The sequence below is a fragment of the Balaenoptera musculus genome, chromosome 13 (genome assembly GCF_009873245.2).
Source record: "Balaenoptera musculus isolate JJ_BM4_2016_0621 chromosome 13, mBalMus1.pri.v3, whole genome shotgun sequence".
Taxonomy (NCBI): Eukaryota; Metazoa; Chordata; class Mammalia; order Artiodactyla; family Balaenopteridae; genus Balaenoptera; species Balaenoptera musculus.
Genome location: NC_045797.1, coordinates 28096022 through 28120778, shown reverse-complemented (window position 1 = coordinate 28120778; position 24757 = coordinate 28096022). Strand labels below are relative to the sequence as shown.

The window sequence follows — 24757 nt, the reverse complement described above, 5'->3', positions numbered from 1 at the left end:
AACTTTTCAACTTTTATTCCTGGTTTATAAAATGACAATTAATTTTGCATAATGATTTTGTATCAGAGAACATGCTAACCTCTTCCATTAATTGTAATAAATTTTCTGTAAATTCTTTGAATTTTCAATGTACAAAAATATATCATCTGCAAAAATGACAACTTTGTTTCTTCCTTTCAAAGGTGTATTTTTTAATTTATTTATGTTTCTATCTTTACAACACTAAGTACAACTTCAAATACAATACAAAATAGGAGTGATGGTAATTAAATATGATACTTATTATAAGTTTTTGAGGATAGATTTTTATCAGTTTAAAGAAATTCTTGTATGTTTTCAATTTACTAAGAGATTTTACCATGAATTTATGGTGTGGTTTTTAAAATGTTTTTCTGTATCTATTGAAATGATTACATAATTTTTGTCCTTTAATCTATTAATTCATTACATTATATTAATAGACTTTGTAATATTGAACTAAGCTTGCATTTGCTATGATAAACTCAACATATTAATGTTCTTTGTAAACTGCTGAATTCTGTTTTCTAATATTTTATTTAAGATTTCTGATCTATATTTATGAATGAGCCTGTATATTTATGAGTTTATGAGTTCTTGTACTATCCTCATCTGGCTTCATTATCAAGATTACACACACCTCATAAAATGAGTTGGTGTTTCCTCTTTTCCATTCTCCAAGAGTGTATGTAAGATAGGAATTCAAGAAAAAACTCCCTAGACCTAAAGATTTCTTTAAGGGAAGAATTTTGACTGCTTTTTTATTCACTTCTGATTCAATCTTAACCTGAAAAGAATAGTTCTTTCCAGCTTAATGTGGGGGAGGGCACCATATTAGACTCTCCACCCCAGATAGGCCCAAGAGACTATCAAATCTGAGTACAAATTGCCTGGACTAACAAGTAACCTCAAGGCAAATGCAGCTTAAGTGTTTAAGTCTATCTTTCTGGACCTCTGGACTCTCAATCTCCCCTGGATTTGGCCTGGTAATTCCTTAATAACCTTACTAAGCACTCTAGACTTAAACAACATCTTATATGCAGTACATAAAGTAGTACTTTTAGTTGTTTCAAGCTGAACAGCTGCTATGAATGACCTAGCTTCCTATATTCCTAAAATGAGAAATAATTATTACTTTATAAATTTATCTCCTAGTCCATGAGTTATTTGTATTTGCTAAAGAATAGCTATGCAATTTGTTTATTATTGTCTTCTATTTGATGTAATTGGTTTTCCTCAAATATTCTACGACTCGGCATTTGCTTATGTTTAGAAATGAAGGACTAGATTGATTAGTATGTATAACTGGTATGGGTTTCACCCTCTGCAGCTTTTAAGTCTGTTTTCCAAAAACTGACTACAGGCTCTTTGTAGGTGGGTGGATGAATCACCTTGCTCAAAAAGTAGTACTAGAGAACTTCGCTAATCATGCTGTCGTCTCTTTATGTTGATGGTAAGGTTGGCCAAAGGAATTGGGTAACCTGCTCTCTAGCCAAGATTTTTAGAAGGTAGACCTCTAAATAATTTCCCTTAAGATTTCTCCCACCCTCATTCCTGCTCATAACATTTGTTGACTGAATTTAGAGTGTTCCTAGATTCCATTTGGAACAATGTTTCCTACTTTGACAATAACCTCTACACCACATTTAATGTAATATTTTCTTTTCTCAGGTTGAGTCATTATTCTGATTCCATCTGTTTTCTAAATTCAAAGAAATTTTTCAAAACTTCTGGCCTATAGAGGTACTTTGCAGTGTTTCTCTTTTTAGTTTTTCTTACATGTTATTTCAATAGCAATTTGGTTAGAGAGCTACACGACATATATGCTTAGTACACCCTTTGACTCAAAGAAATTTAAAATATGTGTGTGTGTGGGGGGATGGGTATGGATGTGGATGTGTATAAAACCACTATTACAAAGCACCGAGCTGATCTCCCTGTGCTATGCGGCTGCTTCCCACTAGCTATCTATTTTACATTTGGTAGTATATATATGTCCATGCCACTCTCTCACTTCGTCCCAGCTTACCTTTCCCACTCCCCATGTCCTCAAGTCCATTCTCTACGTCTGTGTCTTTATCCCTGTCCTGCCCCAAGGTTCTTCATAACCTTTTTTTTTTTTAGATTCCATATATATGTATAGCTGATTCACTTCGTTATAAAGCAGAAACTAACATACCATTGTAAAGCAATTATACTCCAATAAAGATGTTAAAAACAATCGATCACACACACACACACAAAACCCACTATTACAGTACACACTCTTGTCTGCCTATCACATAATAAGAAAAAATGTCCAATATTTGATAGCTACAAAACATGAGGAATTCTGGCCACACAAATTACATTGCTCCATAATTTTAAATTGTAAAAAAATACCTTTCTAGTATTATCAGATGATTTGTTTATCATTTTATTGGCAGTCATACTAGCAATTATATTAACAGATCTTCTAATATTAAACCATTCCTGATATGAATTCTTTGTATTAGCATATTATTCTTTTAATATACAGGTACTACTAAATTTGAATTCTAAGTGAGATGGATTGTATAAGATTGCATAAGATTTTTATCATGTTTTGAAATCAGCATTGAGAATATTATATCTTTCAAAATGTTTCCGATTTATGCAATGACTGATAATTCAATCAGAAAATATAAAAAGTTTTAATTAGTGACACAGAAAGTTAGAAAAATATACAGATTTTTTACAAAAAATAACCACTCAGATATAATGTTTCCTTTTGAGATTTGTTTTGATGTTTAGGTTGTTCTTATTTTTCTTTCTTGCTGATAATGTAACACAATAAATAGTGTCATAAAATAGAATTGGTATCTGTGGCATCAACTACTTTGTCTCATAATGGATAAAAATGGTTCAGTGAGTAAATGTATGTGATGTTGAGTTCTATTTTAATGGTTCTGTTGAAATACAATTCCCATACCATACTACTCACCCATTTAAAGTATGTAATTCAACAGTTTTTAGTTTTTTTTATATTTTTGCAGATATGTGCAAACATAACCACAGACAATTTTAGAACATTTTCTTCATTTCAAAGAGAAACCCTGCCCCTTAAGCTATCACCTGCTTATTCCTCGTATCCACTCCCAGCCCTAGGAGACCACTAATTTCTTTCTGCCTCTGTAGACTGATGCTAAACTATTTTTTTAAAGGTATTTTTGTCATTTATTCTTCAGTTCAAAAGAATATACAGTAGATCTACAAGGAAACATTCCATTAATTTTCTCCATAGATATACACTTTAATCAGCACATTGTAAAATGTCCTATTCTTCATGACAATAAGTATGGTTGCATGATGAGGAAAAGAGTATATTTTCCTGCTGAGAGACTCCTATCGATTTGTCACATTCTCAAATGTGAAAAATCACTGCTTTAAAAAAAGAAATTGTTTGGAAGAAATCTAAGTTTTCTAAAAGAGAAACACCTTTTCCCAGGAAAAAAATAAAATTGGTGAAATCAGGGAAATGGACAGATATAAAATAAACAACCAAAATCAAGGACTTCTCTCCCATAGAATGACAGTAATACTAGTTAATAAATATGAATCAGAAACAAACCTTCCTCAAAATACTACCTGAAATAAACTATAAAATACCAAAAATAGGACTTAGATAGGGAGCACATAAAATATTTTACCAAAAGATATAAAAGCAAATAAGTGAGAAAAATACATATATTCCTGTTGAAAAATACCAGATGCTGAAATATGTCAATTATCTCCATTTAAATTTGCAGATTTACTGCATACTAACACTATAGGTCAGTTTTAGGGGGAGGTAAGAGGTGGAAGGGATGTGACAAAGTGATTCTCAAATTAACCTAGAAGAATAATAAGGAGATACATAGTATATTTTAAAAAGAGGATTTTATAGGACATATATGTTGTATAAGAAATTAAAGCATACTATATCAGATGTAATAATCAAAACAATGTTGTACTGGTTCAAGACATATAGAGAGAAGGAAGGGGGCGGGCAGGAATCAGAGCCTAGAAACAGATCTTAGTATTTATATAACATATTATGATAAAGGCGGCCTTCAAAATAGGTTGGGAAAGGACAGACATTTATGAACTGAATGCTGCATTCCTCCTGAAATTCTATGTTGAAGCCCTAGTGCCAGTGTAGCCTTGTTTGGAGAAGAAGCCTTGGAGAGATAATTAAAGTCAAATGAAGTCATATGGGTAAGGTCCTAATCTGATGGGACTGGTGTCCTTATAAAAGGAGAAGACAATAGAATACATGCTGAGGAAGGGCCATGTGAGGACACAATGAGAATGTGATCATCTGAAACCCAGGAGGGTCCTTACCAGAAACCAACCATGATGGCACCCTGATCTCAGACTTTCAGCCTCTGGAACTGTGAGAAAATAAATTTCTGTTGTTTAAGCTACCCAATCTATATATTTCATTATGGTAACCTGAGCTGAATAAAACAACAGATTATCACAATAATGTTATTGGAGGTGATGAGTCATTTTCAAAATAAAGTCCAACCTCACACACAACACTAAAATAAACTTTTAGTTTGTGAATTATATGTTAAACAAGTAACTACAGAAATACTAAAATTAAATATAGACAAATAATTACATTTATTTGGAATAAGGAAGACATAAATAGTAAGGTTAAAGATCAATAAATTTAACTCCATTAAAAATTTTAAACGTCTGTAAAGCCATGGAAAAGAAAATCAAAGGTTAGAAACACATGAAACTAAGGAAATATTTACGACCTATATATCAGACTAGAGATTAACATTCAGATTAAAGTTAATGTTAAACATTAACATCCATGTGTTACTAATAAATATAAAATAAAACGATTAAAATACAAAATAAAGGCAATGCATAGGAACAGGAAATTCTAAGAAGATATACAAATAACTAAAAAGATGTGAAGAGATTTTTAATATCAGTATTAAAGAAAAACATTAATTTCTGACATATAATTTCTGACATTATTATTATATTGGGAATGACTTTTTGTTTTTAAACTTAACTTTCTGCGGAATAAAAGGAATAGGGAAATAGGAATTCTAACAGATGATGCTTAGTGATGCTAAATGGTTCAATCTTTTTGTATAGCAAATTAGCAATATACATCCAGAGCCTCAGAAACATACAGATCCTTTAACTCACTAAATTCACATCTAAGAATTTATCCTAAGTATAATTAATGTGCAAGGATATGTTAATAAAAATATTTACTTCAATGTTTATAACAGCCTAAAAAAACTTTTTAAAAAAGTGTATCAAGTGAATTAATTTTTTAAAATGGTACATTCCTAAAAATGGAATATTATACAAATGCACATTAAAACTAATACAAATTCATTAGATATTAAATGAAAAATACAGGATGTTTTACTTAAAATATATATTGTATATCATGTATTCATACACAGAAAAAGGGGTCTTGAAATTTACATATAAGAAAGCTAATAATAATCATGCCAGGGATCATGGCCAAACTCGTTACTATTAATAATCAATATTTCCTAACTATCTTTTAATAACCATGTTATCTTTGTACAATTTTTTTATGTAAGAGCACGCCATGCGATGGAGGAAAGTAAAGCATTTAAAAAATGATCCTAGGACAATGGATATACTATTGCAAAAAAAAATAAAATGAGATCTTTAATCATACCCTAAATGACAATAAGAATAGGTGGTAGTCACTACATAAATGTGTAAAAATCAAGCCATGAAACAGTTAAGAGACTGTTTTTTAGTCTCAGAACAGGCAGAACTTTTTAAAAATATTTTTAAATGTTCCAGACTTTATTATGACACAAGCATATTAATGGTAAAAATGTCAGATCAAGTCCTTGGACACATATAAGTAATGGGAGAAATTTTAAAATAAGATAAATATAATTAGATACATAAACGTTTAACATTTTAAATACTAAAGAAGAAACCACCAACAAAAATAAAAGGAGAAAAATATTTGCAACACATTCAATAACGACATACCCTCTTTGGTTTCAAACTCATACATAGATCAATCTCCTAGACCCTACTACTTGAATAGCACAAAAAGTATCTCAAAGTAATCACAGCCAAAGGTAACTTACGACTTCCCCACTCCAAACCATCAAAACCAACACTATCATCCAAGGAAGGAAACTATAAACCTAGGCATTACCTTGATACTTCTTTCAACCTTACCTCTTGTATATTAATCCATCAGAAAGTATAATTAATCTTACTTCCTAAAAATCTCTCAAACTCATCCACATCTCTCTATATCTACTATCACCTTGGTCCAGCAATCATCATCTCTTGTCTGCAATACTAGACTAGCCTACTAACTGTTCTCCCCACATTCATTCTCATCCCTCATCTGTAATTTAGCCAGAACAATCTTTTAAAAATAGAAATCTGACTTTCTCACTCCAATTTACCCTACTCCTGCCCCCAACACACACATACTCACTCAACCCACTGCTTAAAGGGTCAAACAGGTCCTAAATAATATGACACCTACCTACTTCTTTATTCTCACTTCCTACCTTAGTTGCCTAGCTTTCTATGTTTATGTTCTAACACTCGGGACATCTTTCAGTTTCCTAAAATGGCTACACTCCCTTCAATTATAGATTTTACACATGGTATTTACTCTAGAACACTTGCTAATGACTAGATAAAGAGAGTTGAAGGGTTATGAATGAGTTTTAAGTTTCTAGCTAGCATAACTAGATGTATACTAGAGCCATTTCTTGAAATTTTTTAAATACCAAATTATCTTCTATTCTTAACTCCTCACTATTATTCCTCAAACACTTCAGACATAAGAGTACCTCAAAGTCCTTGTACTACTGTTCCTTTCACCTGGAATGATCTTTTAATTGATCTTTACACAAATAGTTACTCCTTGATATTTAGATCTCAGAATGCCACTTCAGATCAACCAGTCAAAAGCAGGCACCTTGTTGCCCTAATCTATCACTCTATTTTAATTGTCTGCATTGCATTATCACTGTCTGATATTCCTATTTATTTGTTTATTGGGAATCTCCCCAATTAAAATATAACTCTCTGAGAGCAAAGACTTTATTATTATTCATTCTTGTATTCCCACTGCCAACATGTAATCCTTGTTCAAGAAATGCTGAATGAATGAATAATTCAGAGCCAGCATTCTCTGCTTGTAATAAAGTAGATTATCATCAACAATTGATGCTATCATAAAATATATCAATAGATCATGGGAACTCATAATTAAGCAACTTACTGAAATGTTGTAGAGTAAGAATAAATCTGTGAACTCCAAATCAGTATTAATAGGCATTATGAAGGCAATATGGAGTAGTGGCTAAGAACATGGGCTCTGCAGTCATACCGTCGAGGTTTGAATCCAATCTCCACCACTTACTGGGTGACATCAGGCTGGTTACTTAACCTCTCTGAGGTTCAGTTCCCCAGACTACAGGGTAAATATAACAACAGCACCTGCCTTATAGGGATGAAGTGAGGATGAAATATATATGCAGTACACAATAACAATATAATAACAATGCCTGAGACATAGACAGCAATCACAAAATGTTAGCTGCTGTTTTCTTATTGCAAAGAGCATTCACAAAAGTGGGCTTAGTGTTAGAGAACATGCAGTTTGAAGTGACTACTTCCATATATCTTTGAAGAAGATGACTCCAAATGGGTGATTTCAAACGATACACATATGATGATTTTAAAGCAGTAGAAGACTGAATAGCATATAGATAATTAGCTTGAAGTAAGAACTTCTCTTGTGCTTCTTACATACCGAGTGAGTGCGGAGTGCTGCGATGGTTTTTGAAAGTGCCATTTCCCACAGTTCATCAATGTAGGCTCTATTTACTAAGCCCTGGGTTGTATGTAAAATGTGATCTTCAACCACAAAAAAGCTAAGATTGAGGAGAAAAGAAAGCACAGCTGTCAGAAATTACAGTTTGACTACTATCATCAGGGGATGACAAACATTAAGAGATGCCATCAAATTGGAAGTTAATACTAGTCATTTTTTCTTAAAGAAAGCTGTTTGGTATCACAAACAAAATCAGATTTCTTAGACTTGGAATTATACCTCTGATCATGATATCATCTTAACAACTTCTACAGAAATTGGAGTTACATTCCTATTAAATGTTAACCATGTTATCTAGAAATTTAAAAGGGAAGAAAAATGTTTATAGGTAAAGAAGGCTAATTTCACTACATTAAAATCAACAGCCCGTTAATAGATTTTTAAAAACTAATAGACTCTAAAGAGACAATGAAAGTTAAAGCACGCATCTTTTTTAAGAATCCAACACACAAAATACCGAAATAATTCCCCTTATATAAACTTTCTCATCAAAGTGTTGAAAAGATATCTTACAAAGGTAAAAAAAAAAATACACACATATTTTTTAACATTCTTCTGTGGCTTCTTAATTTTTATGCATCTAAAATGTATCTTCAGCTTTCTTGCCTAAATATTCATACTAATTAAAACAATTCTTTAAATAGGGAATTGTTATGACACATTTTAATCAAAGGTATCAATTACATTGCAACAATCTAAACTTGGAAAAAAAAAGAAATTTCACGGAACAATCCAACTTATTTCCCTTTTTTTTTAACTGCGAAGTCACTATTTTGCAATTAAAATAAGCTGCCTATATTTGGGATGTTTATTTGGGAACTGCAATTCCATACTAGTATATATACTCCAGATGAGGATGGCAAGCTATACAGTCCATGGAACAAATCTGGCCCACTGCTTGTTTTTATAAACAGTGTTTTATTGGAACACAGCCATTGTCTTTCATTTACATATTGTCTATAGCTGCTTTCGTACCGCAACAAAGCTGAATAGTTCTAACAGAAACCGTATGGCCTGCTGAGCCTAAAATACTTTATTATTTGGCCCTTTTAGAAAAAAACTTGCCAACTTTTACTGATTATTTGGTTCCCTCTTAACAATAATGAAAAAACAGAACATCACATATAATAAGACTACAATTCAATATTTTTCTCCCTTTATCCATAAAAAGGATTCCCCAACAATATAGAATTATGTTCCCCAACATAATTCTGTGAAACGAATAGACATTCCTTTAAAATCATCAGATATTCAAAACAAATCTTGTCTTAAGAATTTAGAAAAGAAAAGAAAAAAAATTTCCCAAAGAACACTTGATATACTTTTCCAAGTCTCACAAAAAGTGTATAAACTATTGAAAGTGTATAAATTTAAAACACACACACAAACACACATATACCCACCCTACAATTTGATTAAAATACTTCCTGTAGCCATCTAAAGTTTCATGCTGCAACAAAGCAAAGAGAAAAAAGTTATTGTTTCTGTTTTGACACATTAAGACAGTTAAAATCAGTTAATTAATTTCTTAAGGCTCAATTCCAAAGACTATAAAGTAAATATAATAATAGTACCTACCTTATAGGATTACAGTGAGGATGAAATGAGACAATACATATCTAGTACTTAGAACAATGTCTGACACATAGCAAGCAACAGATGTTAGTTGCTACTTTCTTAATGCAAGTCACATCCAGTGGTCCCAGTTTGGGGTGGGGGTGGGGGGAAGCCCAAATGGAAAATAATTAAAAGATACCAGAGAAGAAAAGTGAAAAAGGGAGAAAAGTAAAGGTGGTGATCCTACCATGTTAGAAGGAGGCTGGAGCACCAAACGAGCCTGTTTTCGCCTCTGTTTTCGGTAGTAGTTCTCAAATGTTTCCCGGGCACCCTGTAAAACAAACAAAAGGAAATGGGTTGATACATTTGGACCAATTACTCTAGTATTTCATGGTAAATTCCCAGGTCAGGAATTGAGGCAGCCCCACATTTCTCAAAATCTGCTATTTTAACACTGATAATCTTCGGAAAAATAAAAATAACTATTACCACTTATTGAACCTTACTTACAAATACCAATAGAGATGGATACAAAAAATTCTTAAGAGGAAACTACCAGAACTCAGCCTCCAACACACCAAAGCTGGTTTCTGAATCAATTATCACAAATTCACAAGAAAGACAAACCAACAGTCTCATAGGTTATAACAATAGTTTAGAAAATGGTTCTTAAAAAAAAAAACTCACAGAACATTCCAGAATAAAAACTAGTCTCAAATAAATCATGACCAAAAGGCCAAAGGGAGGCAGGAAAAAGGCAGGAGCTGAGAACATTAAGTCAGTCTTCTCAGACAGAATATAATCTAGCACAAGATTAATACCAAAAAGGAAGAAACAAAGCCCTGAAAAGTCTTAGCTCACAGTTTCTACTTTTCATTTAGGGTTTCTGGGCTTAAACTAAAAGGTGCTCTAGAGAACAAGAGCTAACTCATGAGCTCTATAACTAGGCTTGAGTAGTGTCCTCTCAAAATTCATGTCCTTCCCAGGACCTCACAACATGAACCTATTTAGAAATAGGGTCATTACAGATGTAATTAGTTAAATTAAGATGCAGTCATACTACAGTAGGGTGACCCTTAATCGAATATAACTGGTGTCTTCATAAGAAGAGGAAAATGCTATATGAAGGCAGAAACACAGGGAGAACACCATATGGTGCCACAAGCAGAGATGGGACTGATGCAGCTGCAAGCCAAGGAACACCAAGGACTGCTGGCCACCACCAGAAGCTAGAGAGAGGCAAGGAAGGATTCTACCCAGAATCTGAGAGGGAGGATGGCCTTCTGTTATCCTGATTTTGGATTTCTAGTCTCCAAAACTGTGACAGAACAAATTTCTCTTATTTTAAGCCACCCAGTTTGTGGTACTTGATTATAGCAGCCGTAGGAAACTGATATAAGCTCAAAGCTTTTAAAACATGGTGCTCCCCATTATTAAACTCTACTCTCAACCCAAGACTTTTCTAAATAAACAAGAGTAGAAAGGGAGAGACAGCATTACACAGTGGTTAAGAATACTGATTTTAAAACCAAATGATTTTATTCAAACCATGGCTCTGCCCCTTACTAGCTGTATAACTCATATGACTAGCTATATAACTTCCCTTTCATTATTTTAACTTCCACTATTTAACTCTTTACCTTTCACTAACAGATGTGCTATGGTTTACTCATTTGTAGAGATGCCAAACTCACATGGTTGTAATAAGGATTTAGAAGAGTTATAAAGCTTTTAGAATAGTACCTGATAAATAATAACCACTACGCAAGTACTTATTTAAAACATAAGTAAGATGAAATCAGTGATGAAACAGAAAGCCCAGCCCATGTGAACATAAACTCCATGAAATACCTGGTTCAGTTTTCTTCACCTTCCCAAAAGTCTGAAGAATTTTACTCAACATGACTTCTTTGTTAGATCCCTAAACCAGGAAAACTGTTTAAGGTACTACATCATGCAGCCTCAGTAGTGTAGCTCAGGCGTTGGCAAATGTTTTCCATAATGGGCAGGATAGTAAATAGGCTTTGGTGAGCCATCCAGTCTCTGATGCAACTACTCAACTCTGCTGCTGTAGTGCAAAAGGAGCCATAGACAATACATAAATGAGTGTGGCTGTGTTCCAATAAAACCTTATTTGTGAAAACTGAAATTAGAATTTCATATCATTTTCACCTGTCATGAAATATTACTCCTCTTATAATTTTTTTTATGAATACCAACCATTTAAAAATGTAAAAGTTCACACAGGTCATACAGAAACAGGCAGTAGGCTGGATTTGGCCCATAAATCATGGTTTGATGACCCCTGGGGTAGCTTAAAAACAAAGGTTTTAAAACACTAAAGTTATTATAACTGTACATACCTGAATTTTTCTGCCTAAAAAATGAAAACAAACATTAAGACAGCTATTTCAAGGCTTTCTTAGTCTATAAGTTAGTGAGGTAGCAAATAATTCTATTTAAGAAATAAAAAGTGGAAACTGCCTGTTAGTTTGTTAAAGCTGTTTCCCACTTGTCAGCATTTCACAGCATAGAGGTATTATTAAATGTCAATTACATTCTATACACACTGAATGGCTTTTCATTTTAAGGTTAACAGCCCTAAAGGCCCTTTATTATTTTAGTGTGACGTTACACTTTCAACATGCCTTCTAGCCAAGATACACTTAGCTGAGAATTTAGGGAAAGCCTTCCAATTAGAACACACTATATTAACTTAATTATTTGTTGTAAATGATAGAAAATAAACAAGATGAAATTCTATATAAAAACCAAGTCATGAACCTCTACTTAATTCTAAAGTATATACATTTTGCTTTTTCAATAAAATTAAAACATAAGAAAAGACCAATTTATCTAATAGGTCTGGCTTCCCCATTTACAAAAATGAGCTAGATTTTCCCTAGTGGGTGCTAAATAAATTCACCTCTGATTATTCTATTTCCGTTGCCAATTTTGTCAACTCAATGCTTATAGGAGAAATTTGAGAAATAGAGGTCTGACCAATCCAGTTTAGTAAATGATGAAGTGCCTGCCTATTCACAAATAGGTCAATAGACAATGAACTATAGAGTTCTGCCACTTCAGCCTCAAGCTCCTTTAATCACTCAAATGAAAAAACAAAACAAAACACAAACCAAAAAAGCCGCCTCACAAGCTACTGAAGGTATAAACAAATAGATATAAAACAATAGGCAGGCAAACGAAAAGCTGTTCTTTCATTTTATGTCATTAGTATGACAGTGCTACAAAGGCTGTATAATAATTAATGAATTAATACACACAATGTCACAGAAAAATTAGTCACAGTGTATATAAAGTGCTCACCATGTGATAGACACTGAGAATCTCCTCACTGAATTTATAGTCTATGGCGGAAGACTAGAAATTAAACAAGCAATTATATTAAAATCCTATTAAAATTATATTAGAATCCTATGGATTGAAGTGGGATGTATGTCTGAGTGTGTGTGTGTATGCGTGTGTGCACGTGCACTTAGAGGGTGGGAGGAATGTTAGAAAAAGATTCTCAGGAAAAAAATGACATTTATACTCATAATTGAAGAATGACTCAGAAGAATAAGCCAGGTAAACAGAAAGGAAAAAAAAATGTTCCTTGTAGAGACAGAGGTTCAAAGAAAAAAGGTACCACACATCCCATGAATTGGAAGACGTTCTTCATGGCTGGAACTTCAGGGTGTAAAGGAGAGGGATGACAAGAGACGAGGCTGGAGGACTTTGTAAATCGTGTTAAGACATTTGGACTTCAACTCTAGTTTTAGACACCTGGAAGTTGTAATATTGTGAGTAGAATAAAGGAAGGGAAAATTAGCTACAAAAAGATCAGTCAGAATCTGACATATATTTAGGAGGCATAAGCCAATTGGATATATGTGGTAAAGGACATGAAGGAAAGAAGGCTGATGTGAGGTTTCTAACCTAGTTAACTAGATTGGTTGGTGGTGTCATTTAATGAGACAGGAATCAGAAGGAAATACAGTTGATTATTACCCATGGTTTCCTAATTTGCAAATTTGCCTACCGGCTAAAATTTATGTGTAGCCTCAAAATCAATACTCATGGCACTTTCATAGTCATTCAAGGACATACACAGCGTGGGGAAAATTTTGCGTTGCCCGATGCACATGTTCCTAGCTGAGGCCGAACAAAGCAACACTCTTCTTTCTTATTTCAGTTCACACACTATAAACAATTATTCTTTTCATGGTCTATCTAGTGCCACATTCTTCAAATTTTTGTGCTTTTTTAAAAAATTTGAGGCATAATTGACATAACATTATATTAGTTTCAGATGTACAACTTAATGATTCAATATTTGTGTATACTGCAAAATGATCACCAAAATAAGTCTAGTTAACATCTATCACCACATAGTTATACATACTTTTTTTCTTGTAATGAGAACTTTTAAGATCTGCTCTCTTAGCAAGTTGCAAATATATAATACAGTATTATTAACTATAGTCACCATGCTGTACATTCCATCCCCAGGACTTATTTATTTTATAACAAAGTTTGTACCGTTTGACCACCTTCATCCAATTCCTCCAACCCCTACTCCCTGCCTCTGGCAACCACCAATCTGTTCTCAGTAACTATGGGTCCAGATGGATTTTGTTCATTTATTTAGATTCCACATATAAGTGAGTTACAACAGAGTATCTGTCTTTCCCTGTCTGACTTATTTCACTTAGTATAATGCCCTCAAGGTCTACTCATGTTGTCACAAATAGAAAGATTCCTTATTTGAAATCTTTATATGACTGAATAATATTCCATTGTGTATATATGTACCACATCTTTATCCATTCATCTATTGATGGATACTTAGGTTGTTTCCATATCTTGGCTATTGCAGACTGCAACATGGGGATGCATTTATCTTTTCGAGTTAATGTTTTTATTTTCTTTGGATAAATGCCCAGAAGTGGAATTCCTGGATCATATGGTAGTTCTATTTTTAATTTTTTGAGGAACCTCCATACTGTTTTCCAGAGTGGCTGAACCAATTTACATTCCCACCAACAGTGCAAGAGGGTTCCCTTTCCTCCACAACCTCACCAACACTTGTTATTTCTTGTCTTTTACATAATAGCCATTCTAACAGGTGAGGTGGTATCTCATGGTGATTTTAATTTGCATTTCCCTGATGTAGAGCTCCCTTTCGTGTACCTGTTAGCCACCTGTGTGTCTTGCATTTTTGTGCTTCTTGTTGGTGATTTTGCTATTTAAAATGAACCCCAAACATAGTACTGAAGTGCTATCTCGTGTACCTAAGCTCAAGAAGGCAAGATGCACCTTACAGAGAAAATACATTTTAGATGAGCTTCATTCAGGTATGAGTTACAGTGTTGAATTCAATGTTAATGAATCAACAATAGGTATTAAGTAAGGTATCTTTAACGAGAAACACACGTAAAACAAGGTTATGAGCTGATTGGCTGATGAAAATGTTGTGATCAGAAGCTCACAGAAACCTAACCCTGTATTTCTCCTAACAGCGATGGTCCAGTATTCATTAACTAAGTATTTACAGTTTATATTGGGTTGGCCAAAAACTTCGTTCGGGTTTTTCATAACATCTTACAGAAAAAGCCGAACGAACTTTTAGGCCAACCCAATAGAATACAACTACCATGAATAATAAGAATCGAATGTATTTGGACAGACTGATAATAATGACTTCCATATTGGACATGTCTGGCTCTTTCTTGTAATCAATATATAACTTTTAATGTCAACTACTTAGAGATGATTTTTCTACTACTTGATTTAAAAAGGAATGTTCTGCCTAACATATAACCCTCTTTTAATTCTTTGCATAGCACATATCTCCATCTGACATTATGTTGTTTATTTGTTTATTGTCTAACTCCTTTCACTAGGATGCAAGCTCCATGAGAACAAGTTTCTTGTTTGTCTTATTTTTTGTTGTGTTCACAGCCCCTAGAACAATGTCTGGCACATGACTGGCATTCAATATGCATTCGTTTGAAAACTGATTACAAGTATGAGTAAAACATTAATTGATATTTTAAGATATCATTTTTATGTTATATTTACACTTTATCTGCTATGCAATAATCACTTCCTTATAATTATTCCTATTCATGTCATTCTGTTGTTTTTCTATCTCTATTTATTCTTTTAAGACTTTTGTTCCTATTTCATAGAGGTTATGTCTTCCTCATATCAAACAATTTTCTAAAATTTCCTTTTGGTTCCTTTATAAAATTATTTTTACAATCATGTTCCCTCTGAATTTTTAGGATAATGTTCCTTGTTCCTTTTTTAAAATAAATAAATAAATTTATTTGTTTATTTATTTATTTATTTATTTATGGCTGCGTTGGGTCTTTGCTGCTGCGTGAGGGCTTTCTCTAGTTGCAGTGAACGGGGGTTACTATTCATTGCAGTGTGCAGGCTTCTCATTGTGGTGGCTTCTCTTGTTGTGGAGCACGGCCTCTTAGGCGCATGGGCTTCAGTAGTTGTGGCATGCCGGCTCAGTAGTTCTGGCTCGCGGACTCTAGAGTGCAGACTCAGTAGTTGCAGCACATGGGTTTAGTTGCTCCACAGCATGTGGGATCTTCCCAGCCCAGGGATCGAACCCGTGTCCCCTGCATTGGCAGATGGATTCTTAACCACTGCGCCACCAGTAAAGTCCCAGTCCCATTTTATTCAGTATGTTTTCTCAGATCTCATATTTTGTTTTATATTATTTCATTTTCCCAATTGCTCTATCTAGAACAAGAGGAGCCCCTTCTAGACTAGTACTTTCTTCTTGGTTTGTGGTTTGCCTTTGGCCAATTCGCCATTCATCTGGCTATAGATCTAATATCCTTATGGAAGTGGCAATTTATAACAGGTCCAAAGCTGTTTCAAAGGCCATCCACAAATTAATGCCAGTGTCTAGCAAGCAACAGGCCTACTAAGTTTGCATGAAATATGGCTGAACATTCTCCTACCATACATTTCCCAGTGTTTGAACTCTCTGAACTTCTTAAACTGAATGAAAACCACAATAATGTAGGCTTTTCCTATCTGTGCTCTTGTACAGCACTATTACTTTGAGTATTCTCCAGCACAGAAAGAACTGTGTTGCCAGTCAAGGTCCCTCTCTTTCCCCTCATCCCACATTCTGGTAGCACTAAAAAGGAGAATCCATGCAGTAGAGGGGTGAACAACCAACGTATTCATCAATTCAGGATTGTATTTTCAATCCAGAAGGCATATCATGGAAAAGGGATAAACTGTCTTTTGACCTTTAAGGTTTGCTCTGTTGATGACAGCAAAATACACATCACCCAACAGCTGGATTTCTCAATCCATTCTATCAGCTCTAAACGTAGAGAAAATTTATTCCAATTCGGACAACGTCGTGAATTATCAGCCTTATTTATCAATGAGTATTGTAACCTTTCAGACTTTAATACACCTAAAGTATATTAGTAAAAGTTAAGAAAGACTTAGGTTTGCAACGAGACCTTCAAGATAGCAGAGGAGTAAGACCTGGAGATCACCATCCTCCCCACAAATACATCGGAAATACATCTACAAGTGGAACAACTCCTGCAGAACACCTACTGAATGCTGGCAGAAGACCTCAGATTTCTGAAAAGGCAAGAAACTCCCCATGTACTTGGGTAGGGCAAAAGAAGAAAGAAAACCACAGAGACAAAAGAATAGGGACAGGATCTGCACCTCTGGCAGGGAGTTGTGAAGGAGGAAAAGTTTCCATGCACCAGGGAGCCCCTTCACTGGCGGAGATGGGGGCTGGTGGGGGGGAAGCTTCGGAGCCACAGAGGAAAGCGCAGCAACAGGGGTGCAGAGGGCAGAGCAGAGAGATACCCGCACAGAGGATCGGTGCCAAGCAGCACTCACCAGCCCGAGAGGCTCGTCTGCTCACCCGCCGGGGCGGCCGGGGGCTGGGAGCTGAGGCTCGGCTTCAGAGGTCAGATCCCAGGGAGAGGACTGGGGTTGGCTGTGTGAACACAGCCTGAAGGGGGCTAGTGCGCCACAGCTAACCAGGAGGGAGTCTGGGAAAAAGCTGGGACCTACCTAAGAGGCAAGAGGCCATTGTTTCAGGGTGCATGAGGAGAGGCAAGTCAGAGCACCGCCTAAACGAGTTCCAGAGACGGGCATGAGCTGCGGCTATCAGCGCAGACACCAGAGACAGGCATGAAACGCTAAGGCTGCTCCTGCAGCCATCAAGAATCCTGTGTGCAAGCACAGGTCACTATTCACACGTCCCCTCCTGGGACCCTGTGCAGCCAGCCACTGCCAGAGTCCCGTGATCCAGGGACAACTTCCCCGGGAGAAAACACAATGTGCCTCAGGCTGGTGCAACGTCACACCAGGCTCTACTGTTGCAGGCTTGCACTGCATTCCATACCCCTCCATCCCCCTGGCCTGACTGTGCCAGAGCCCCCTAATCAGCTGCTCCTTTAACCCTGTCCTGTCTGAGCAAAGAACAGACACCCTCAGGTGACCTACACACACAGGCGGACCAAATCCAAAGCTGAACACCAGGAGCTGTGCGAACAAAGAAGAGAAAGGGAAATTTCTCCCAGGAGCCTCAGGAGCAGCAGATTAAATCCTCAGAATCAAGTTGATGTACCTGCATCTCTGGAATATCATCCCAACATGAGGCTGCAGACTTTGTGTGATTTTGTCTGTATAACTTTGCTTTTACCATTTGTCCTAGGGTTCTGTCTGGTTTTTTGGGTTTTTTGGGTTTTTTTAGTATAGTTTTAGTGCTTGTTATCATTGGTGGATTTATTTTCTGGTTTGGTTGTGCTCTTCTTTCTTTCTTTTATTACCTTTAAATTTCTTTTATTTTTAATAATTTTTTATTTTTTATTTTAATAACTTTCTTTTCTTTCTTTCTTTTTTTCTTATTTTCTCCCTTTTCTTCTGAGCCATGTGAATGACAGGGTCTTAGTGCTCCAGCCGGGTGTCAGGCTGGTGCCTCTGAGGTGGGAGAGCCGAGTTCAGGACATTGGTCTACCAGAGACCTCCCAGCTCCACGTAATATCAAATGGCGAAAGCTTTCCCAGAGATCTCCATTTCAACGCTAAGACCCAGATCCAATGACCAGCAAGCTACACTGCTAGACACCCTATGCCAAATAACAAGCAAGACAGGAACACAACCCCACCCATTAGCAGAGAGGTGGCCTAAAATCATAATAAGATAACACATACCCTAAAACACACCACCAGACGTGGTCTGGCCCACCAGAAAGACAAATCCAGCCTCATCCACCAAAACACAGGTACTAGTCCCCTCCACCAGGAAGCCTACACAAACCACTGAACCAGCTTTACCCACTGGGGGCAAACACCAAAAACAATGGGAACTACAAGCCTGCAGCCTGCGAAAAGGAGACCCCAAAACCAGTATGTTAAGCAAAATGAGAAGACACAGAAACACATAGCAAATGAAGGAGCAAGGTAAAAAACCACCAGATAAAACAAATGAAGAGGAAATAGGCAGTCTACCTGAAAAAGAACTGAGAGTAATGATAGTAAAGATGATCCAAAATCTTGGAAAAAGAACGGAGAAAATACAAGAAACGTTTAACAAGGAACTGAAAGAACTAAAGAGCAAAAAAACAACGATGAACAACATAATAAATGAAATTGAAAATTCTCTAGAATGAATCAATAGCAGAATAACTGAGGCAGAAGAACGGATAAGTGACCTGGAAGATAAAAGAGTGGAAATAACTACCGCAAAGAAGAAAAAAGAATGAAAACCATTGAGGACAGTCTCAGAGACCTCTGGGACAACATGAAACACACCAACATTCAAATTATAGGGGTCCCAGAAGAAGAACAGAAAAAGAAAGGGAATGAGAAACTATTTGAAGAGATTATAGTTGAAAACATCCCTAATATGGGAAAGGAAACAGTTAATCAAGCCCAGGAAGTACAGGGAGTCCAATACAGGATACACCCAAGGAGAAACATGCCAAGACACATATTAATCAAACTATCAAAAATTAAATACAAAGAAAAAATATTAAAAGCAGCAAGGGAAAAGCAACAAATAACATACAAGGGATTCCCCGTAAGGTTAACAGCTGATCTTTCAGCAGAAACTCTGCAAGCCAGAAGGGAGTGGCAGGACGCATTTAAACTGATGAAAGGGAAAAACCTACAACCAAGATTACTCTACCCAGCAAGGATCTCATTCAGATCTGATGGGGAAATCAAAAGCTTTACAGACAAGCAAAAGCTAAGAGAATTCAGCACCAACAAACCAGCTTTACAACAAATGCTAAAGGAACTTCTCTAGGCAGGAAAAAAAAGAGAAGGAAAAGACCTACAATAACAAACCCCAAACAATTAAGAAAATGGTAATAGGAACATACAAATCAATAATTACCTTAAATGTAAATGGATGAAATGCTCCAACCAAAAGACATAGACTGGCTGAATGGATATAAAAACAAGACCCATATATATGCTGTCTACAACAGAACCACTTCAGACCTAGGGGCACATACAGACTGAAAGTGAGGGGATGGAAAAAGATATTCCATGCAAATGGAAATCAAAAGAAAGCTGGAGTAGCAATTCTCATATCAGATAAAATAGACTTTAAAATAAAGACTATTACAAGAGACAAAGGACACTACATAATGATCAGGTATCAATCCAAGAAGAAGATATAACAACTGTAAATATTTATTCACCCAACAGAGGAGCACCTCAATACATAAGGCAAACACTAACAGCCATAAAAGGGGAAATCGACAGTAGCACAATAATAGTAGGGGACTTTAACACCCCACTTTCACCAAAGGACAGATCATCCAAAATGAAAATAAATCAGGAAACACAAACATTAAATGATACATTAAACAAGCTGGACTTGATATTTATAGGACACTCCATCCAAAAACAACAGAATACACTTTCTTCTAAAGTGCTCATGGAACATTCTCCAGGATAGATCATATCTTTGGGTCACAAATCAAGCCTTGGTAAATTGAAGAAAATTGAAATCGTATCAAGTATCTTTTCCGAGCACAATGCTATGAGACTAGATATCAATTACAGGAAAAAATCTGTAAGAAATACAAACACATGGAGGCTAAACAACACACTACTTAATAACCAAGAGATCACTGAAGAAATCAAAGAGGAAATAAAAAAAATACCTAGGAACAAATGACAATGAAAACAGGACGACCCAAAACCTATGGGATGCAGCAAAAGCAGTTCTAAGAGGGAAGTTTAGAGGTATACAAGCCTACCTTAAGAAAGAAGAAACATCTCAAATACACAACCTAACCTTACACCTAAAGCAATTAGAGAAAGAACAAAAAAACCCCAAAGTTAGCAGAAGGAAAGAAATCATAAAGATCAGAGCAGAAATAAATTAAAAAGAAATGAAGGAAACAATAGCAAAGATCAATAAAACTAAAAGCTGGTTCTTTGAGAAGATAAACAAAATTGATAACCCATTAACCAGACTCATCAAGAAAAAAAGGGAGAAGACTCAAATCAATAGAATTAGAAATGAAAAAGGAGAAGTAACAACTGACACTGCAGAAATACAAAGGATCGTGAGAGATTACTACAAGTAACTATATGCCAATAAAATGACCAACATGGAAGAAATGGAGAAATTCTTAGAAAGGCACCACCTTCTGAGAGTGAACCAGAAAGAAACAGAAAATATGAACAGACCAATTACAAGCACTGAAATTGAGACTGATTAAAATATCTTCCAACAAACAAAAGCCCAGGACCAGATGGCTTCACAGGTGAATTCTATCAAATATTTAGAGAAGAGCTAACATCTATCCTTCTCAAACTCTTCCAAAATAGAGCAGAGGGAGAAACACTCCCAAACTCATTCTACGAGGCCACCATCACCCTGATACCAAAACGAGACAAATATGTCACAAAGAAAAAAAAAATACAGGCCAATATCACTGATGAACATAGATGCAAAAATCCTGAACAAAATACTAGCAAACAGAATCCAACAGCACATTAAAAGGATCATACACCATGACAAAGTGGGGTTTAACCCGGGAATGCAAGGATTCTTCAATATACGCAAATCAACGTGATACACCATATTAACAAATTGAAGGAGAAAATCCATATGATCATCTCAATAGATCCAGAAAAAGCTTTTGACAAAATTCAACACACATTTATGATAAAAACCCTCCAGAAAGTAGGCATAGAGGAAACTTACCTCAACATAATAAAGGCCACATATGACAAACCCACAGCCAACAACGTTCTCAATGGTAAAAAACTGAAACCATTTCAGTTTTTCAGGAACCAGACAAGGCAGTCCAGAATTACTGTGGCCCTGAACCAAGATGGTGGAGTACACGGGCGTGCTCTCACTCCCTCTTGTGAGAACACCAAAACCACAATTAGCTGCTGGACAATCATCAACAGGAAGACACTAGAACTCACCAAAAAAGATACCCTACATCCAAAAACAAAGGAGAAGCCACAATGAGACGGTAGGAGGGGCGCAATCACAGTAAAATCAAATCCCATAACTGCTGGGTGGGTGACTCACAGACTGGAGAACACTTATACCACAGAAATCCACCCACTGGAGTGAAGGTTCTGAGCCCCACGTCAGACTTCCCAACCTGGGGTCCAGTAACAGGAAAAGAAATTCCTAGAGAATCAGACTTTGAAGGCTAGTGGGATTTGATTGCAGGACTTATACAGGACTGGGGGAAACAGACACTCCACTCTTGGAGGGCACACACAAAGCAGTGTGCACATTGGGTCCCAGGGGAAGGAGCAGTGACCACAGGGGAGACTGAACCAGACCTACCTGCTAGTGTTGGGGGTTCTCCTGCAGAGGCGGGGGATGGCTGTGTCTCACCGTGAGGACAAGTACCATGGCAGCAGAAGTTATGGGAAGTATTCCTTGGTGTGAGCCTTCCCAGAGTCTGTCATTAGCCCCACCAAAGAGCCCAGGTAGGCTCCAGTGTTGGGTTGCCTCAGGCCAAACAACCAACAGGGAGGGAACCCAGCCCCACCCATCAGCAGTCAAGCGGATTAAAGTTTTACTGAGCTCTGCCCACCAGAGCAACAGTAAGCTCTACCCACCACCAGTCCCTCCCATCAGGAAACGTGCACAGGTCTCTTAGATAGCCTCATCCACCAGAGGGCAGACAGCAGAAGCAAGAAGTACTACAATCCTTTTGTTCCTGTGGAACAAAAACCACATTCACAGAAAGACAGACAAGATGAAAAGGCAGAGGGCTATGTAACAGATGAAGGAACAAGATAAAACCCCTGAAAAACAACTAAATGAAGTGGAGATAGGCAACCTTCCAGAAAAAGAATTCAGAATAATGATAGTGAAGATGATCCAGGACCTCGGATAAAGAATGGGGGCAAAGATCAAGAAGATGCAAGAAACCTTTAACAAAGAACTAGAACAATTAAAGAACAAACAAACAGATGAAAAATACAATAACTGAAATGAAAACTACACTAGAAGGAATCAATAGCAGAATAACTGAGGCAGAAGAACGGATAAGTGACCTGGAAGACAGAATGGTGGAATTCACTGCCAAGGAACAGAATAAAGAAAAAAGAATGAAAAGAAATGAAGACAGCCTAAGAGACCTCTGGGACAACATTAAATGCAACAACATTCATATTATAGGGATCCCAGAAGGAGAAGAGAGAGAGAAAGGACCAGAGAAATTATTTGAAGAGATTATAGTCAAAAACTTCCCTAACATGGGAAAGGAAATAGCCACCCAAGTCCAGGAAGCACAGAGAGTCCCATACAGGATAAACCCAAGGAGAAACACACCAAGACACATAGTAATCAAACTGGCAAAAACTAAAGACAAAGAGAAATTATTGAAAGCAGCAAGGAAAAAATGACAAATAACATACAAGGGAACTCCCATAAGGTGAACAGCTGATTTCTCAGCAGAAACTCTACAAGCCAGAAGGGAGTGGCATGACATATTTAAAGTGATGAAAGGGAAGAACCTACAACCAAGACTACTCTACTGGGCAAGGATCTCATTCAGATTCGATGGACAAATCAAAAGCTTTACAGACAAGCAAAAGCTAAGAGAATTCAGCACCACCAAACCAGCTCTAAAACAAATGCTAAAGGAACTTCTCTAAGTGGGAAACACAAGAGAAGAAAAGGACCTACAAAAACAAACCCAAAACAATTAAGCAAATGGTAACAGAAACATACATATCGATAATTACCTTAAACGACTATGGATTAAATGCTCTAACCTCCAAAAGACACAGGCTTCCTGAATGGATACAAAAACAAGACCCATATATATGCTGTCTACAAGAGACCCACTTCAGACTGAGGGGATGGAAAAAGATATTCCATGGAAATGGAAATCAAAAGAAAGCTGGAGTAGCAATACTCATATCAGATAAAATAGACTTTAAAATAAAGAATGTTAAAAGAGACAAGGAAGGGCATTACATAATGATGAAGGGATCAATCTAAGAAGAAGATAGAACAATTATAAATATATATGCACCCAACATAGGAGCACCTCAATACATAAGGCAACTGCTAACATCTCTAAAAGAGGAAATCAACAGTAACACAATAGTGGGGGACTTTAAAACCTCACTTACACCAATGGACAGATCATCCAAAATGAAAATAAGGAAACAGAAGCTTTAAATGACACAATACACCAGATAGATTTAATTGATATTTATAGGACATTCCATCCAAAAACAGCAGATTACAGTTTCTTCTCAAGTGCGCACAGAACATTCTCCAGGATAGATCACATCTTGGGTCACAAATCAAGCCTCAGTAAATTTAAGAAAATTGAAATCATATCAAGCATCTTTTCTGACCACAACGCTATGAGATCAGAAATGAATTACAGGGAAAAAAACGTAAAAAACACAAACACATGGAGGCTAAACAATACATTACTAAATAACCAAGAGATCACTGAAGAAATCAAAGAGGAAATCAAAAAATACCTAGAGACAAATGACAATGAAAACACAACAATCCAAAACCTATGGGATGCAGCAAAAGTTGTTGTAAGAGGGAAGTCTATAGCTATACAAGCCTACCTCAAGAAACAAGGAAAATCTCAAATAAACAATCTAACCTTACACCTAAAGGAACTAGAGAATGAAGAATAAACAAAACCCAAAGTTAGCAGAAGGAAAGAAATCATAAAGATCAGAGCAGAAATAAATGAAATAGAAACAACGAAAACAATAGCAAAGATCAATAAAACTAAAAGCTGGTTCT

At 36.1% G+C, this 24757-nt stretch overlaps 1 protein-coding gene across 2 annotated transcripts in view; it reads right to left on the bottom strand.

Annotated features, from left to right (window-relative positions):
- Positions 1 to 24757, bottom strand: part of EXOC6B (exocyst complex component 6B) — a 714846-nt gene that overhangs the window by 351153 nt on the left and 338936 nt on the right. For both annotated transcript variants that reach the window (XM_036873122.1, XM_036873124.1), the window contains exons 9-11: positions 9711 to 9794; positions 9310 to 9356; positions 7826 to 7946 (exon numbers count right to left, since the gene is read on the bottom strand). In XM_036873122.1, the coding sequence (XP_036729017.1) occupies positions 7826 to 7946; positions 9310 to 9356; positions 9711 to 9794 (252 nt within the window). The remainder of the gene's footprint in view (positions 1 to 7825; positions 7947 to 9309; positions 9357 to 9710; positions 9795 to 24757) is intronic.